Here is an 18697-nt window from a genome sequence, read left to right on the forward strand (position 1 = left end):
GAACACTTATGCATATGAATATGTGCATTTAAACAAACCCATTGCCTCTATAACATATACAACCCTCCCTTTTAAAAAGGTTATACAAAATAAACGTTCATTTACATAACGACAGAAAAATTAAAGGTCAAAAGAATTCTTTAGAGATGAATTATCTGTAACCTGACTGTCAGTAAAGGCGTTTTCCAGAGACATGGGATTTCTGAGTATTCTAAATAACACACAAGAGTTAAGTTCACTTATCCATATTCATTTTATATAAAAGAGAGGGGACAAAATGATTGAAAAACCCAGTTATTAAGGTTCAGATTAGTATTCTGCCTACCACAGTGGATCAGGATGTCTCTAGTGTTTCTTCATAAATTTTCAGATTCAGAGTCTGTAGATGATGAAGGCAACTGAAGTAGATGACACACAAAATATGGCCCTACAAACCTGCCTCATACAATTCATCCACGTGCATCAGTAAAATGACTGGCATCTGAAGGCATTGCTTCCCCACTTGAATGGTGTTGGGGAAGCTCTAGTGAACCATATCTCCCAGAAATGCTAGCTCTTTTTTTGTGAGCATATACTAGATGAAGCCTTCCATTGGTATTCTAAATATATAGAGAATCTAGAAATATAGGGCAGAGACTCTAGAAACATAGAAAGGAATAATCTCTGAGAAGTTCAGTTTCTTGAGATGAAGGAAAATAAAGGAAACACAAAAAAAGAATCCTCAGAAAGGCAAATGTATAAAAAACTCTATATATTTTTGGGAAAACAGTATTTTGCAGCTGAACTAATGAAGTGTTCACATCCACAAGCATGGAACACACAACACATGTAAGTCAAAAATACCAAAAATATGTTTGTATATATATTATCTTTGCTTCCTCATATAAGGCATACTGTCAAAGTCAAAGTAATATGATTTTTTTTAACAAAAATAAATAAAAATAAAATATTTCTTTCTTTGCTAATGAACAGAACACAGATCTGTACAGGAAATGTTAATTGAAAGGATATTCTTTTTTCAGAAATGGAAAATGATTTTATAACATGAACTTTATAACCCAAAGTATACAACTAGTAAAAATAGATCTGATGCAAAATACTTTCAATAAGCTATAAAGCAAATAAAAATACTTTGTTTAATGAGATATAAATAGAAAATTTCCATAAACTGCCTCAAATGTTTACTAGTTTTCTTGCAATATTTAATTACTTAAATGTAAAGACAGGTATCTAAAAATGACAGTTTACTATTTTCTCATGATAAAGAAAATTGTCTTGTAGTTTAAAAAAAACCCTGAAAAGCAAATCTAATAATAAAATATTTGAAGGGTATGGTCTTAAGATGTCTTTTATAAAAGTGAAAACTAGTGTAAATATTGAAGTTCAACAGAAAATATTTTGAGTCCAAAGGTATGTTTACATATATAAAAGAGTTAATCAGACCATTCTTAATCAAAGAAAACTTTCCACAGAAATAGTGAGATAATGACAGCAAAGTTGTCTTAAAGCACTTCGAAGCCTGGATAATATTACTCAAGCCCCAAATGAATAGAGAAAATGAAGTTTTTACTGGATTGGCTACGTGGTCCTCTGAAATGCTCAGCAAGTCAAAAAAATCTGGACTTTGCAAACTTCTTTTATTGTATATAGTTTTATATTCTTATAGACTCTTCATTTCCAAGCCAGTTCTTAAAAAAAAAAAATCTGAGTTTATTTGCAATATGTGTGTGTATGTACGTGTCTACATCATCAGTTGATTTGAAAAACTCTGGAAGAGTGGACGTTCGGACGACCGTAACTTTGACAGTAGCAAAGGTACATTTCGTTCCCTGCCCCTTATTTGCAGGAGGAAGAACATTTATTCCTTGCCAGAAGGCTGGAGATCACTTGGAAGAGCAGAAGGAGACTGAGTGGAGGTAAAAAGCCCTGAAGGCTGGAGGCTCCAGCTAGGAAACCTGGGGACAACTCTACCCCATAAGTGTGGTGCTCCTTAGCTCATTGTATACGTGGACATTGGTTTAGGAGCTATTGGTTAGATTCTGAGATTCAGCAGGGGATTATCATGTGCATTCTACATGCCAGTTATTTCACCTTCAAGTTTTGACACAGTGATGAAATTGGAAATCATATATTTGAGTCTGAAACACAGTATATGAAAGGATTAATTTTGTTGTAAGAGAAACCTGAGCTAAGTGTAACCTAAAGGCATACACCTCTCGTGCTGCCCAAGGGAAGTTAAGTTAAGGCTTGTTACAAGGTATAGTTTCCTTGGGTTTTTTTAATAAAATCCCTTTGGACACTAAAATTCAATATCCTTAACATTTAGCAATTTGGAACTAAACCATTACTGTTTCTTTTACTCTGTTATAAAATGCCATAAAATATTTGTTTACATTAACGGTTTTTAAAAGCCCATAAAATACCATAGGAACTTTTAACCTTTATCTTTAAAACTTGATTATTCTACTAATGAACACAAATTCATTTAAGGGTGGAAACCAAGATAATTGCATCTTTCAACCTTTGCATTTAATCTATATTAATCAGGGTAGATTAAGGAAGATGAACAGTTCTTATTTTTCCCAAAGGGAAATACTGATTGACAAATTAAAAAAAATACACACTGCATTCCCCAATTAACATCTAAATGTAACATTTGGCATTTTTTCCCAGATGGATTATTATCCATTAGGATTCACTTTAAGTTCAGTTCACTGATGATATGCATTTTGACAGGTCTTATTTCTGTCATAACTTATATTTACAATACATCAAAGTCAAGGGAAAGTGAGTATAAAACAAGGGTTGGCTTTGAGCTGAATATATTTCAGTGGCTAAAATCAGCAAAAATCATAAAACAACTACTTGCTACATCGTAAAAAGTATAAAAGATAAATACCTAATGCTTATTATATACTTTAGATGAAATTTTTTAAAAATGCGCAAGTTCAAGAACATTGTGTGGAAATTGGGAACAATTAGTTTTAAGAACATTTCTGTGTTCAAATTTGCAATCTAAAATATCTCACATTGGATACAAAATAATCATTAAGTGCCAATTTATATTAATTACAATTGAGAAGGAGTATAAAATAAACTTAAGTCCACAATGATAGTCTGTTTTAGGCAGACGATATATATCATTAGCCCCACTGCATCTTCACATACTTAAGATTTGGAAGTAAAAATGATTATACTAATAGAGTGAGTTCTGTAAAGCTAAATCAAAAGTACCATTCTAAAATACAAGGAGATGAGTGATATCATCCTTGCCTATAAGTTTTTTGAAGGATGAGATTATTTGGAGAGAAACAATGTTGTCTACTCTTAAACTGAAGGTTGCCCGTGGGGCAGTGATAGAGTGATCATATACTCTTTCACTCAAATTGTATGCAGGGAGAAAGCCACTCTATGCCAAAAATGTTCGTAAAGGTCTGTTCCCTTCTATTACTTGTTTCTTAGGTTCATCCATTGAGCAAATATTTAGGAAACTTATACCATGTACCAGGTATTGCTCTGGGCACCAGGGATGCATCAGTGGACAAAACATATCAAGTCCTTACTCTCTTGGAACTTTAACTTGTCAGTATGTACTTACTGTCTGCCTGCATGGTGTTACTACTGAAATAACTGCCAATTTGTGAATATTGACAATAATAGAAAAAAAACATGGCACTCAGTGTAACTATACTCAGTTTCCGAGTGGGGCGCTATACAGGGTATGAAACTGAGAAGTATACATGCGTTTCAACCTGGAGGATAATAGCAAGATAATGATAAAAACAGAGTAGCCGTACTAAGTACTCTTAAGGGTATCAAAAAGGGGCACAAAATTCAACACCCCACTCCACCCCACTCTGTCTTCTAATATGTAGAAAGAAAGGTGAAAAACAAAGCAATCATGTTGGATTCTATTGACAGGAGATTATTTATTTGGTTTAACCCTAATAAGAATTTTCTGAATTCTTGTGAATAATCAAATGTCTAAAGGGAAAATAGGAAACCCATTCTGTCCCATATTCCAAAATAGAATGACAACAGACTTTCTGCTCAAAAATCATGATTAAGATGCCTCTTTTGAAACTACTAACTATAGGACACAAATTATTAATCAGTTCCCCTAATTTTTTCCCTACTGAAATCAATCCTCTGTAGTAACTGATAAGTCAGGGAAGTATCATCATAAGGTTGGGTTCATGTCCACTTTAAAGAATCCCACAAACCTCAAATGAGTCTATATTATGTCCCATATAGTGAGGGATAAAGGTAATTTACGGTTTACTGACATTTAAGATATTAAGGATATATTTTTTAAGAACTTCTCCACTTTAAAATTTTTCTTTACAGGTGAACATCACCAATTAAGTCAACAGAATTTAAAATGCCCTTAGCAGGTGGTTATCAACTAGACCACATGCAGTAGCTTATTCCAGTTGTATGGCTTAATCTAACAAAAATTAGGAGCATCACTAACTTTCCAAGGACAGAAAAACAGGATTCTTGTTATGTGTTCAGGGAGAAACCTGACTGGTCAGCAGAGACACGATCCTTCCTTTACTATTTCTATACCATCTGTAGAATCATTGGTATTTCTAAAAAAACTCGACCATAAATGTGCGCTAAATGAATTTAACTACCTCGGAGGTGTAATAAAAACAAATCAGGCCATCTAGAGAGAGATTATCACTGCATTCGCAACATTTATGTCTTTATGCCCACCGTATATACTGAGAGGTCTCTGGCAGTTGGAAAATACTATGGAAGAGTTGCCGTGCTATGTAATAAAAAATATGGAGCCACAGAGTAACACATTTATTTGTTGTTTGTGCAGCTTAAGCCAAACGTTCATGAACATTGAATATTATTTCGTGAGTTTTACAGAGAATAATAATCTCAAAGAAACGCCAGCATATCTGAAGAGTTTCCAACAAATCAACAAAAATATACAAAAAAAAAAACCATGTTCTTATGCCTACATTATTGTTCATGGAATACTAATAAATATACGAATTCAAGTTAAAATTAAACATATCATATATTTTACTAAACTGCATAATTCAAGTGAAAATTAGATATGAATTGAATAACAAAACACAATTTCTTAGAAGTCTGACAGTTCAAAAAGGTAACTATAAACTTCAGGTGTTTTTTTTTTCCTTATGTCCCTGTACATTTTTGACTAAAAGTGAACAACATTTTTACTTGCCATTTTCAAAACACAAACACCAGTTAATCATTACCCACCCCCAAAAACATACACCCTAATAGTGTACATTAAACCAGTCTTTATACACAACTACAAATTCATGCTAACACAGCAGGGATATAGTGATGAAACATATAAAAGAGTGACATATTGCATACAAATTTTCAGACGGGGGGGAAAAATCACATTCCTTAAACTGTTTCAAAAAGAAAGGCCAAAATATATATTATTTTGAAATTTACAATCTATAATTTTCACCAGAATTGCAGACATTCTCCAAATTAGCTAACCTGTTTTTATTTGCCATGATACTTCCCCTTGAACAAGAAAGAACACACAATATTCATCTAAAAACAAATGTGTAAAACACATGGAAGTATTTAGTGTTATGTGGGAATATAAAATTTAAATCTTTGAAAAGTCAATTATTTAAAAAGCACAGTAAAAATATTATCTGCAAACTAAAGGTTTTAGGTTTATTGAAAAAATAACAATATCTCATTTCAGCTGGGTGATCCAGTTTTAGACTTTTCACTCAAAATATGGGGAAGAATTTAAGAATCATAATAACTTATCTCTCAGTTTAAGCATACATTGTCAGTTGGGAGGACAAACTAATTCTTAGTGTATTGTCATTGATATTAATTTAGCAGAAGATCTGTCTAAAACAGGTAAGTCATAGTTCTATTTACTTTTTCCCACATATTCAGAAATCACGACAACAAAATAATTTTTAATCATCATTTCCATTGGTTCCCCGAAATTTGAAATTTGAAAATGTTTATAGTTTCACAAAACTGTCATTGTTCTTCTCAGACTTACCAGTGTTATAGTGATGGCTGCATCTGGTAACAGTTAAAAGCATCAAGAAATAGTAACAATGATCCTATTTAATCTCAATTATTAGCAATTTATGGCTTATCTAGAGTCTCATTTCTTCTCTTGGCCCAGTTCCATTTTTCTGGAGATCTCAGGACCTGAGCTCACCTAGGTCAGTTTCCTGCCTACCTTATATAGTCTTACTGGTAAATAAATCATTTTCAGACAGTTTACCATTGCGTTGGGTATTAATCATCTTTTTCCACTTAAAGAATACTACTGGTCATACAAGTAGATATGACTGTTTCCCTGCTTTGGACACAGAGATGCAGATCACAAGCATTTGCTTCACAATTAATATCAAACCAGAAAACTTTAAATACTGAAAATCCCCATTAATTAATTAATTTTCACAAGTATATGGCAGCTCGGTATTAACTTGGAAATGTTACATCTGTACCAAAACAGCACAAAAACCTAGTAAAGCAGTATATTGGGGCCTCCATTTTTGCATTTTTGTGTTTTTTTTGTTTTTTGTTTTTTTTAGATATTCCACTGTATAAAATAGCCATTAAGGGATACAGAGATCATAGGGGGCTGAGAAAGGAAGGTTAAGAAGCAAAATAAATAAATAAATAAAACAAGCATTTAGAAGCAAGCAACACATGCAGAACAAGCAAGAGATTAGTTTACATGAAGAAGAGGCAACTTACATGGCTGTTGAGGAGAGAGCTTCTGTGAGTGGACAGACCGTCAGACTTTTGCAGCGTCTCAATCGCCATTTCAATCTGATAATAGATGTCATTAAAAAAAGGGCTCAAGACAAGATAGTAATAAAAGGCTCACCAGAGAATTTTTGATAGATTCTCTAAAGTTCAATTTCTTCCTCAATGGTGGCTAATGAACAGCTCTCAACTAAATGTGTCTTTCCCCCATCTTCCCGCTCCACCCCCCGGAGAATAAAATAAAAATAGGCACACTAATGATAAGCCTGATTGCAAAAATACACCCTTTTTTTAAACATTCTGTAATGATGATCAGAATGGAGGCCTGAAGAGCAGGAACCCCAGTGGATTCTTTCTAGTTATGAGAAAATGTTCTTGACTTTCAGAGTTCAAGATGTGGGATAGTAACCACTCTAAAATAGTCTCCCACCTAAAGGGTATTTAATAATATTTGCTCTATTTTGTCATGAAAGAAAAATTACCCTGCAGATTTTGTGTTTAACACTCATTAGTATTTTAATGCAAATGTACAAAGACCCCTTCATTGATGTTCAAAAGCTACTAACTCTATCCATTCCTCTCTTAACCTTGTATTAAAATTTGGAAGCAGAGGGTCATTAGTATGAACAAACACTATGATGTAATCATGGCCCCTACATTATATTTTAGGAAGTGGTGGTGAGGCAGGGCTATTAGAAATGACAGCAGAAATGGAACATAAAAGAGAAAATAATTCAGAGTCAACAAAGAAAAGGACAACCACAGAAACAGTTTTACACCATGTAATCTCAGCATACCATGAGCAATCATGGCACCTTAATTAAATAGCAGGTGCCAATAATAAATGGGATGCCCTCTTGATAACCTCATATTGGAAGATGTCTATGTCTTGGCTCCTAGTGCTAGGGCACGTCCTATAAAATCAGGTTCTGAACACACTCTATTTGGTTACTGGGTTATATTAACAATATTAACTAAAGTTAAATTTAAAAATCACATTATGTAAGAGAGAAAATTGATTTCATTACTTTTATTTCTACCGTGTGATCAAATCTACGTATCAGTAGAAGGAGCTATAAAGAATACTTAGTGTTTCATGAAAAAGTGCTCAACATCGCTCAGCATCGGGGAAATACAAATCAAAACCTCAATGAGATACCACCTCACACCAGTCAGAATGGCTAAAATTAACAAGTCAGGAAATGACAGATGTTGGCAGGGATGCGGAGAAAGGGGAACCCTCCTACACTGTTGGTGGGAATGCAAGCTGGTGCAGCCACTCTGGAAAACAGTATGGAGGTTCCTCAAAAAGTTGAAAATAGAGCTACCCTACGATCCAGCAATTGCACTACTGGGTATTTACCACAAAGATACAAATGTAGGGATCCGAAGGGGTACGTGCACCCCAATGTTTATAGCAGCAATGTCCACAATAGCCAAACTGTGGAAAGAGCCAAGATGTCCATCGACAGATGAATGGATAAAGAAGATGTGGTATATATACACAATGGAATATTATGCAGCCATCAAAAGGAATGAGATCTTGCCATTTGCAACGACATGGATGGAACTGGAGGGTGTTATGCTGAGTGAAATAAGTCAATCAGAGAAAGACATGTATCCTATGACCTCACTGATATGAGGAATTCTTAATCTCAGGAAACAAACTGAGGGTTGCTGGAGTGGTGGGGGGTGGGAGGGATGGGGTGGCTGGGTGATAGACATTGGGGAGGGTATGTGCTATGGTGAGCACTGTGAATTGTGCAAGACTGTTGAATCACAGATCTGTACTTCTGAAACAAATAATGCAATATATGTTAAGGGAAAAAAAAGAAGATAGCAGGAGGGGAAGAACGAAGGGGAGTAAATCGGAGGGGGAGACGAACCATGAGAGACGATGGACTCTGAAAAACAAACTGAAGGTTCTAGAGGGGAAGGGGGTGGGGGGATGGGTTAGCCTGGTGATGGGTATTAAAGAGGGCACGTTCTGTGTGGAGCACTGGGTGTTATGCACAAACAATGAATCATGGAACACTACATCAAAAACTAATGATGTAATGTATGGTGATTAACATAACAATAAAAAATTTTAAGATGAAAAAAAGAATACTTAGTGTTTTCACATGTACTTAACTTACTTCTATTTTACAGTGGCTATGGAAATTAATGATGCCTTGAAATTCTCACATACTGTGTCTCCCCACCAACACAAAAATGGTGGACGGCAATGTCCATAGCAAAGTTTTTTTTCCCCATCAACTTCCCAGTTGCTTTCTGGTGGAACTCCATCCACAGACTGTCCAGTCGCAATTATATCAGCATTAAATCCAATTTTCTTCCAAGCAACTTGGGAACTTAAATAGCTTTAATTCTATTTTATGTTATTTCCACAAGTTACTGGTTCTTCCTCCATAGAGTTAATAAGATAGAATATTGACAAAATGTGAGGCTAGAAATTATAGAAAAAAAAATTCTTAAAATAAACATTATAGTAATTCATAAGATGATGTAATACAATTTGTTTCACTGTTAATTTCTTTTAGATCACAAAATTAAGTAAGCTGGCTTCTAAAACACTCTCCCTGCTGGGTGGAATGGTCACATAGTTTACCATCCTATTTGAAAATCAACTGAAGAAGGTGATATCGTACTAGTGAAAAAAGACACATTACAGAAAGAGCAACGTAAATGTAAAGAGTAATGAGTAAACAAGCATTTTACTAAAATGTTAAACTGCAAAACTATAAAGGACCTCGGTAGTGGGTCTCTTAAAAGGGCATCCATAAGTGTTCTTGTTTTCAAAGAGAACACATATATCAAAAAAAGAGCTGAAAAGCCTCACCCTCATGTGACTTTAGATCAATTCTATGAAGAATTCGCTCAGAAGTCTAATTTGCTACAACACCCACATTTTCTTTCAAGTTTGAGTGTGGAGAATTCGAAGTTCGATTTCAGTCTACTAAATAAAAATAAAATGACCTGCGTCGCGTGATTCTCCATGTTGAGATAAAAGGTGAAAATGATCAGAGGTGTCACTGCAGTAGTGGTGGCAAAATCCAGGTCTGTGTGTGTTTATTAATCAGCAATTTTCATTTCTTTAGGACTAAAAGGATTCGTGGTTGCTGTTTTTTATCATTAAAAAGTGGGCATGGTAGGGGCACCTGGGTGGCTCAGTAGTTAAGCGTCTGCCTTCGGCTCAGGTCATGATCTCAGGGTCCTGGGATCGAGCCCCACATCGGGCTCCCTGCTCAGCGGGGACCCTGCTTCTCCCTCTCCCACCCCCCCTGCTTGTGTTCCTTCTCTCGCTGTGTCTCTCTCTGTCAAATAAATAAATAAATAATCTTAAAAAAAAAAAAAGTGGGCATGGTAGACAAACATTTTCCATTTCTTCCTTAAACCAGTGAGGCTTTAGACGATGATTATACAGGAGGTTATTTTTTGAAAAGTCAATGCTCTGAACTAAGGTTCAGTGCCCAGTTGTACCTCTTATTGAATAATCATCCTGAAACTGAATCACCAGGAGGGTACACATCCCCTCTGCAATTATCTGCTGCTAGGATATGTGGTGCTTGGGAGTTGAGGCTGGTTCAGGTGACCCTGGACTATTGCCTCATAATCAGATAAGAAGCTATGGCAACTCTTCTGAGATCAAATCGTGGGATGCTCCATCCGAAATGAGATGTCCGGCCTGGAGAGACAGGTTTTCAGAGCATTAAGTAGGATTACTGGGGTGAATGACACCAAAAAACTCCCCGTGTGAAAGAGCAGGTAAGAAACTGCTGTCCATTCCCAATAATCTGGGCACATGACTTCCTAGAAAAATCAGTCTTTCCGGAAGATAAAAGAAGATCCTCATCACTATATTAGGGACGATTTTAAAACCCTCTAGATTCACCAGCTTAACACAGGGCTCCTGTGAGAATGGGAATTGACTCTGGGGCGGTTCTGTGCCGAAGACAGGAAACCTTGCTTGCATCCTCCTGCAGACATATTTTCAGCAATGGGAGAAGAGGATTTTGCACTGGGTTTAGGCAGGCTGCTGCATCTCACTGGAGTGGCAGGAAAAAGCAAGAAAGATCAATGAGATGTTCTCCAGCTCTAGGAATCCCATGGGGTCTCCAAGCCTCAGAGGCAGCCCCCACAGAATGCCTAGCCAAGTCCGAAGAGTCAATGCGCAGGTAATGAGAACTTCCTCCACTCATACGCCAGATTTCTTTCTGACCACATTAGGCAGGAAGATGCAAAGACCTCTTTGCAGTGTGTTGTATGACAAGGTACTACGCAGCATCATGTGAAAAATGGGGACTGTGTGGAGCACCTCACTGAGAGAGTCATTGACCACTGACTTGAAGATGATTCAGAGAAATCACGCTTCATCAGAGAGCAGGGAATCCTGGGAGTTTTGCTGCCAGTGAAGCTTAATTTGGGTGAAGAAAGAGTAAAGGGACACCAGCCACTATATTTAAAAAAAAAATGTTTGGGATTGTGTCCAGTTAGTCACTAGAGGATTAAAATGAATACAGGTGTAACACTCAGCTTCCCCAACCAAACGTTGAGTTCTCCAAAGACTGAAAGCCAGGAAATGGTGTAAGTGGGTTTCCTTCACTTGGGCAAAAGACACCCCATACTAAGTCTGAAGTGCTAGTTAGAGACCATACCAGCTACTTCACTTCTGGTACAGAAAGTAGCATGATGACAACTGTGATAAAAATATGACCACATGACAACAAGCAAACCTTAGTTCTTGGGTGGCAGACTGTGTGTGTGTGTGTGTGTGTGTGTGTGTGTGTGTATGGTAGATTTAAGAGAGAAAAAAAAACATGGACTCTAAGGCAGAAGAAACCCCTGTTATTTTGAAAGTATAGCAAGTATATACATCTGTGGCAGATTGCATCAGTGAAGGGAGTCTTTCCTGATTTCTCAGGAATTAGGATCAGAAATTCAGAAGAGGCCAGGGAGGTGCTGTATTTCATATCCAGGAGGAAAAAACAAACAAACAAAAAACAATATCAAAACTCAGTGGAGCTCCTACAAAAAGAGAGCAAACCCTCTAAGAAGGCCTTGAGGGGGACAGGGTACCTATGATCTGATGGGGGATGGGTACACAGTAGGACACACACGTGGCCTCAAACCCGGATTCCAGACTCTTTTCCAGTCACTACAATGCTAATGCTGCCTTGTTGGAACCAAGGACAGGTGGAGAGTCGCCAACCACCCAGGGTCACCCTGAGGCTTGTACAATATCCAACCAAGAACCAGTGTCCCAAAAGGGACTTCAGAGGAAAGTCCCACCCAAGCCCTTAAGAAAAGAGGATGGGAAGAGGAGAGGGGTCAGGTGGTGTCTGGATGTCCAGCGAATATTGTGCTTGTATCCTCCCAAGCTCAAAGAAGGGAAAAATATTGTACTTTTTCTAAGGCAGCAAATACTTTTAAAGACAAAGATGAAATAAGAAAAAACCCATTTTCCCCATTATTTATAATTCCCCATTATTATTTACAATTGGCATCTATAGTTCCCCATAACATTATAGATGGCCCTTTTATTACTATAGGATGGCCCCTTGTTTTGCTGAGTTGCTCTCAGGCTTAGGTGCTCAGCTGGTGGATCGGGAGGTTCACAGGAGGTGAGGATCTGGGAAGACGGAGGTCAGCGTTCACCTCACCCGTGCAAAGAACGGGCAGACTGGTGAGAACAGGGAAGTACAAAGAGGCTTTGAGTGACTGTGCTCTGGAGAGTGTGATGCTAAAGCCTCAGCTTTTTCCCCTACAAAATCTTCAGTAAAAGCTCTACCGCTCCCACATACTGCAGGTACAAGTAATCAAGGCTGGCTGTAGCACAGGGCTCATTTAGCGGCAGTGGGTAGTGTGAAAAAGGTAAACTGCAGTTTGAAATGCAGGTAAATGTGAAGAGGTGCCGAGTCTTTTGCATGAGTTAGACAGGGTAAAAAAAAATGATTTATATATCCATTTATGTATTCCTATAAAATGACTCAGAGTATCACATTGTGGACAATTAGGGGTCTCTCTTAATGTAAATATCAACCAGTCATTCAATTACATGTTAATAAGGCAGAAGGAAAAAGAATAATTATATCACCTTATTCACTGGCTTTATAGGTCAAGGCACATTCTCTTGACTCTGAAATGGCTTTTTAATCTATTTTAAAGATTAAAGGTCAAGATTGATATATTCAACTACCACTATAATTAAAATTGGTCTCTTGGTAGAAACTATTTCCTTTCTAGAACTGTTAAAGAAAGTGATTTAAAAATAGAAGTAATATTATAATGCTTTATGGTTTATAAAGCCTTTTTTTACATTAATTCTCTTGCCATCTTCACAGCAACTTTGTGAAGTGGGAAAGGCAAGCAATATTATCTCCTTTTCACAGATTAGAAAATTGAGGCTCTCTGGGATTGAGGGATTTTCTTGAGATTACACACGTATTAAATATGAGACTGGAATACAAGACTTATCCCTCGAAGTTCAATATCATTTTCATTTTATGCAAATACAACATAAATACAAATCATGGAATATTTCAAATCAAAATATCAAATATATCAAATGAAACTCTCTTCTAGGGAGTGGCTTGCAAAATTAACATTTGCTAAATGGTTTACTGCTAACAAACAATAAAATTACTTCCTAATAGGAAAGGGTTTAAGTATGATTGATTAAGTATTACTTGAAAATGATTTCAAAGTGACCAAGTTAAAGGCAACAAAAAGTTTTAAATGGATAGTCACATTTTAATCATCACAAAAATAGTTATCTTTAATGTATAATAATTGCATTTTCTTGTTCATACATGTTACTGTATTAACCTCACCAATTAACACAGCATTTGTTTTTCTTTGTGAAAGAATGGTAAATTCTTTAGAGAAACCCAATCAAGAGAATACACTTAAGACTGGAAATTTCCTTTGGGGTAATTGCTCCCCTGAACTCTTAAGACTTCATATTTTGTTTGCATTTGAGATCAAGTAAGGCAGAAATGTTTCTACTCGGTGGCTTTTGTTCAGAAAAAGTATCTGTGATGACCAACATAAACACATAGCCACCACACTTATACCGCTAGAAATGACAGCCTCCTGGTGTATATATGGGGCACAGGTGGGGCGGGTGGGAGGGACTTCCTACAGGAAGGACTCCAACCAGGAACATCAGAGGAAAGAACACTTTCATTTTGTATTTAGTCTCTATAACCACTCTAACACAGCGTTTTTCAAAGTGTGGCTCTTTGAGAACACAACAACAAACAAGAACACAAAACAAAGCTAAAGCTCCACTCTCCTCTTCAATTTGCCCAAAGCTGTGCTTTTCAGAATATAAGGTGCAACCCGTTAGTGGGTTATGACATTCATTATGTGGGTCCCGATGGACATTTTTTAGAAAATCAGTGAAATCAAATAGAGTAGAAAATAATCAGATGTTCCTGCACAGCGTATGCGTAAATATTCTGTGAAACTCTGGTTTCAGACACCTGTATGTGCATGACACATGTATACACATATGTGATTATGTGTATACATCTAGATGTGTACTCATGCTCATGAATGTATGCATGTGTGTGTGTGTGAGCATGGGGCCACAGTGCGAAGATATTTCTTATTGTGGGTTGTGACCCCAAAACTTTGAATGCTCTGCACTAAGCAGTTAAATCAGTTCCCTGCAGGTCACTGGATCCCATCTCTACTGAGAGATGTCTCTTGGGCCCAGGAGGCCTGACAATGCAGATGGTAACACTCCCCCTGAAGCTAAGGCTCTGAATATGACACTGCTCTTTTTGTATGTTCAGATGATACAGAAATCAAGATGTAAATACATTACACCACAGTGATGTTGAAAAGAAGCTTAATGCTGACAGCGTCAGGACACATTGTTCCTTTAAGTCTTAAAAAAAATTAAAAATGTCCAGATGACAGCCCCCTAGCCAGCTTTGGTTTCTGTCTCCTCTTGAACCAGAAAGTAGCTAACGAGGAAATCTTAATCTTACATGCCTAAGCATTTAGGGCAAAGAAGTTTTAGATCTTGCAAGTGTCTAACTATATAAAATCTTCTCCATTCACATAATTTTATGACATCTAGAGAAAAAATTTAAATTGTTATGCTTTCAACATGAAGTTTTGGCAGTTTTGTACCACCTGAAGCTATTCTGAAATATTTATGAGGAAAAGAAAAAAAAAACCATTTGGATAAAAAAAACTTGCATAAATTGAATGTGTTCTGAGAATATTTGACTTAAGTTGGTGGACTGAAACCAAGACTGCTGGTTTGGTTCCTCTGATCAGTCTGTACAGCCCACATCCCTCCGCCCTCCCTCACCAGGACCTAAAAGACTGGCATTATCAGTGTGTGACAATGAAACTATTTTCTGAGACATCGATTCCATAAGCACTCAGGGCTAGAATTACCCTTCGGGAACCTGCTGGGTTAGAATTAAGTGATAGGATTTAAGGCCAAGTTTACATTTTCAATTGCGTAAGATTTCAAATCTGCCTTTCGCAGATTCTTCTGAGTACTAAAGCACATGTTCACTTTGTGTTTAGTCTACATAATCACTAAAACAGAGGATTTCTCCAAGTGTGGTCCTGGATCAGTATTAGGGGAGTCACCTGGGCACTTGTACGAAATGCAAATCTTGGACCCTTCCCCACACTGAACCAAAAGCCCCGGGGGAGGGCTCCAGTGATGTATTTAATCAATGCCCCCAGAGAAGGCACACTCAAGTTGGAGGAACACTGCGGTAAAATATTCTCAAAAATTTTCTTCTTTGTCAGGGTCAGACTGCAATTACTACTTCAGGGAGAGTAAGCAGAGAGAGAACGGGCATCCATTAAAATGGTGCCAGGTAACTCTACTTAAAGAGCAATTTTGAAGTCTTATTTGGATTTTTTGCTTCTCTTTCACTCTCTTCCTACCCAATCCCATCCTAACTTTAGGCAATTTTGCAATTTATCTTAGCAACATAATTAGAAGATAAAGAAAACTTTGGTGAATCTAAAATTAATCAACATATAACACATTAACATTTGTGATTTTTAAAAAATTAATGTGGTAAGACAGAAATGTGAAAGGAACCACTTTAAAGAAATCTGGAGGCTATTTGTGGATTTCCATTTTTGCCTTGGAGGATTAGGCAGCTTTCTGGTAGGGCAGAACGGGCTCCAGTACCCATACTGTAAACCTTTATACTCTTAGAAGCACGTGCCTGGTCCACACTGCTGGCTCAATAAATGAGCGATTAAAGAAAATAATCCAGATTCCAAGTTCTTGAATACAAACACAAAACATTCACTTTTACTCCAAAATACTGAATAAGAGTAGCTCCAAAGATCTTTACTAAATTTAATGCCAGTTTCTGTTCTCTAAACTTCCCACAGTCTAATAAAAGAGGACTTTTTCCAGGAACAAGATTGATTTCATTTGAACTGTGACACCTCATCAACAGTCTTTATACTGGGCTCCTAAAGAAAAGGGTGTGTCAGCTGCATGCATTCAGGGAACATGACCAGATAGATACACTTTATAATCATCAAGGGCTTGTTTGAGATTTTTGCAAATAGTAAATCACTTTTTTCAAACAGATAATGTATTCACATGTCTCCATTTTTTTTTTCTTCATGCATTCTTCTAGAGATATCTTTGTGCTTATATAAGCATATGCAAATGTATGCTTCTATTTAAGCACATACACACTACCTCTTGCTTTTTCCCTTAACAATATGGAGATCTATCCATCTCTCTAGATCTCTATGTATGTATGTCTCCTCTATGTACAGATGCATCCATACACACACTGCCTCATTCTTGACTGGCTGTATAAAATCCCACTGAATGAACAAATGCACCAAAATTTATTTAACTATTTCCCTGCTGATGGACAATTAGCCTTTCCCCAATTTTCCTGTTATAAATAACTCTACAGTGAATATGGTTGCTCACGCAGCATTTCACATATGTAAGTGTATCATCAGTAGGATAAATCACTAGGTCAAAGGATATGTGTATTTTCAATTTTTACAAAAATTTCTATAGCGCTCTCCAATCCTGTCTGTGCCAACTTAGACTCCTCTCAACAGCAAGTGAGAGGGTTGGTTTCTTTACACCCTTGGCAAGGCTGACTTACTTTTCCAGCTTCACCTGTGTGAGAGATAAACAACAGTCTCTTTGCAGTTTATTTTTCATTTCCTTTTCAGTGGGCTGCTCATTCATATACTTTCGCCATTTTTTGCTCTTTTCCTTTTTTTCTCCTGGATTTATAAGAGTGCTCTATACATTAAACAAATTAATTCTTCAGATATAATGTCTCAAAACTTTATGCCAGGTTGTTTCACTGTTGCCTTTATTTACTGTGGTTTTTGTCATAGGGAATGCTGCCCCTTTATGTAGTTGCTTTTTTCGAGATATTCTTGGGAGCTTCTGGATTTTACACCATGCTTCACCACTATGAAAGAATAATGATAAAATGCATTTTCCCATCCAAGTGAAATTAATTTTTCTATAAGGAGTCAATGGATGGAACCAATCTACGTTTCTTTCCTAAATAGTTATCCAGTTGTTCCAACATCATTTATTGATATATAAGCCATTTCTCCACTTACAGGCAATGTTACCTTTACCACACACTATATTCCTACACTCATTCAGCCTGTTTATGGTCTTTAAACCACTGGTCTATATGGATCTATTCACGTGCCAACAATCCTGTTTGAATTATTATAATTTTATAATATGTTTGAATCAAACTGTAGGGCTCTTAATACCCCACTCCACTCTCCATTATTTCTCTTTTTGCAAAATTTCTTTCACTATTCTTGCATGTTTATTTATATAACAGCCTTTCTTGTAAAAAGAAGAAAATCTATTGGTATTTTGATTGGTTCACATTGAAATATTAAAGTTAATTTAAGAAGATTCAAAATGTTTGACACTGAAACTTCTTTTCCAATTATACAAACTTTTCTTGTGTGTCCCTTAAGAACTTTAAAGTTTTATTTAGCAGCTGGGTCTTGCACATATATTGTTAGTTTAATACATGGTGTATTTTAAATTTATAATAAATGAAATATTTGCTTCCATAATATTTTCTAACTACTGTTGTTTGTATCTAGAAAAGCTACTGATTTCACTGAATATTAATTTTACTGAATTCTTATTATTTGTTATAGTTTTTCATTTGATGGTCATGGTTCTCAGCAGGTCCACAACTATATTGTCTGCAATGCTGACCTCTTTATCTCCTTTCCATTTTCATATTTTCTTTTTTGTATCTAACTACATATTTCTTGTAATTTTGAAAGCATGATTAAAAAGCTCACATCTTCCTTTCCTATAAGGCAGATGGGAAAGGTACTAAAACTTACAAGTAGTAAATTTAAAATAAATGTGTAAAATTATTTCTAACATTCTACAGTTAGATTACAAAAGTCCTAGCCAGGAAAATTTATGGGTACCAATAGTTTTCATCAAACACAATAGCTAGGTTTTAAAAGAAACCAGATAATTATGTGGCCAATAAACACAACTGTAGTTATGCATGCTGAGGAGGTTGGTAATCAAATCACATGCTTTTGGAGGATGAACTGATAAACATGGGAACATGGAGAAATTTTCTCTCCTCTGAAAACTGGTAATTGGTCATAGGCATTGTGCTGTATTTTCCCTCATTAAACGAAAAGACATAGGCCAGTGGAACAGTCAGTATTAAAATATTATGGGTCTAACTACCCTATGATGCAGTAATCACAAGACTGGGTATTTACCCCAAATATACAGGAAAAAAAAAACACTGATTCAAAGGGATACATGCACCCCTGTTTATTGCAGCATTATTTGCAATAGCCAAGATAATGGCTTGTAGTGTCCTTTGATAGATGAATGGATTAAAAAAAATATATATATATATATATATATATATATAAGCATTGGAATATTACTCAG

The 18697-nt window shown here is 36.3% G+C and overlaps 1 protein-coding gene across 13 annotated transcripts in view; it reads right to left on the bottom strand.

Moving 5' to 3' along the window:
* The window catches only part of RFX3 (regulatory factor X3), a 274696-nt gene that overhangs the window by 68575 nt on the left and 187424 nt on the right, over positions 1-18697 (bottom strand). For 12 of the 13 annotated variants that reach the window (XM_027616061.1, XM_035723664.1, XM_027616065.1 and 9 more), the window contains one exon: positions 6739-6813. The exons of the other annotated variant lie outside the window; for it this stretch is intronic. In XM_027616061.1, the coding sequence (XP_027471862.1) occupies positions 6739-6813 (75 nt within the window). The remainder of the gene's footprint in view (positions 1-6738; positions 6814-18697) is intronic. 13 annotated transcript variants of the gene reach the window in all.

This window comes from Zalophus californianus, chromosome 13 (assembly GCF_009762305.2).
Source record: "Zalophus californianus isolate mZalCal1 chromosome 13, mZalCal1.pri.v2, whole genome shotgun sequence".
NCBI classification, from domain to species: Eukaryota; Metazoa; Chordata; class Mammalia; order Carnivora; family Otariidae; genus Zalophus; species Zalophus californianus.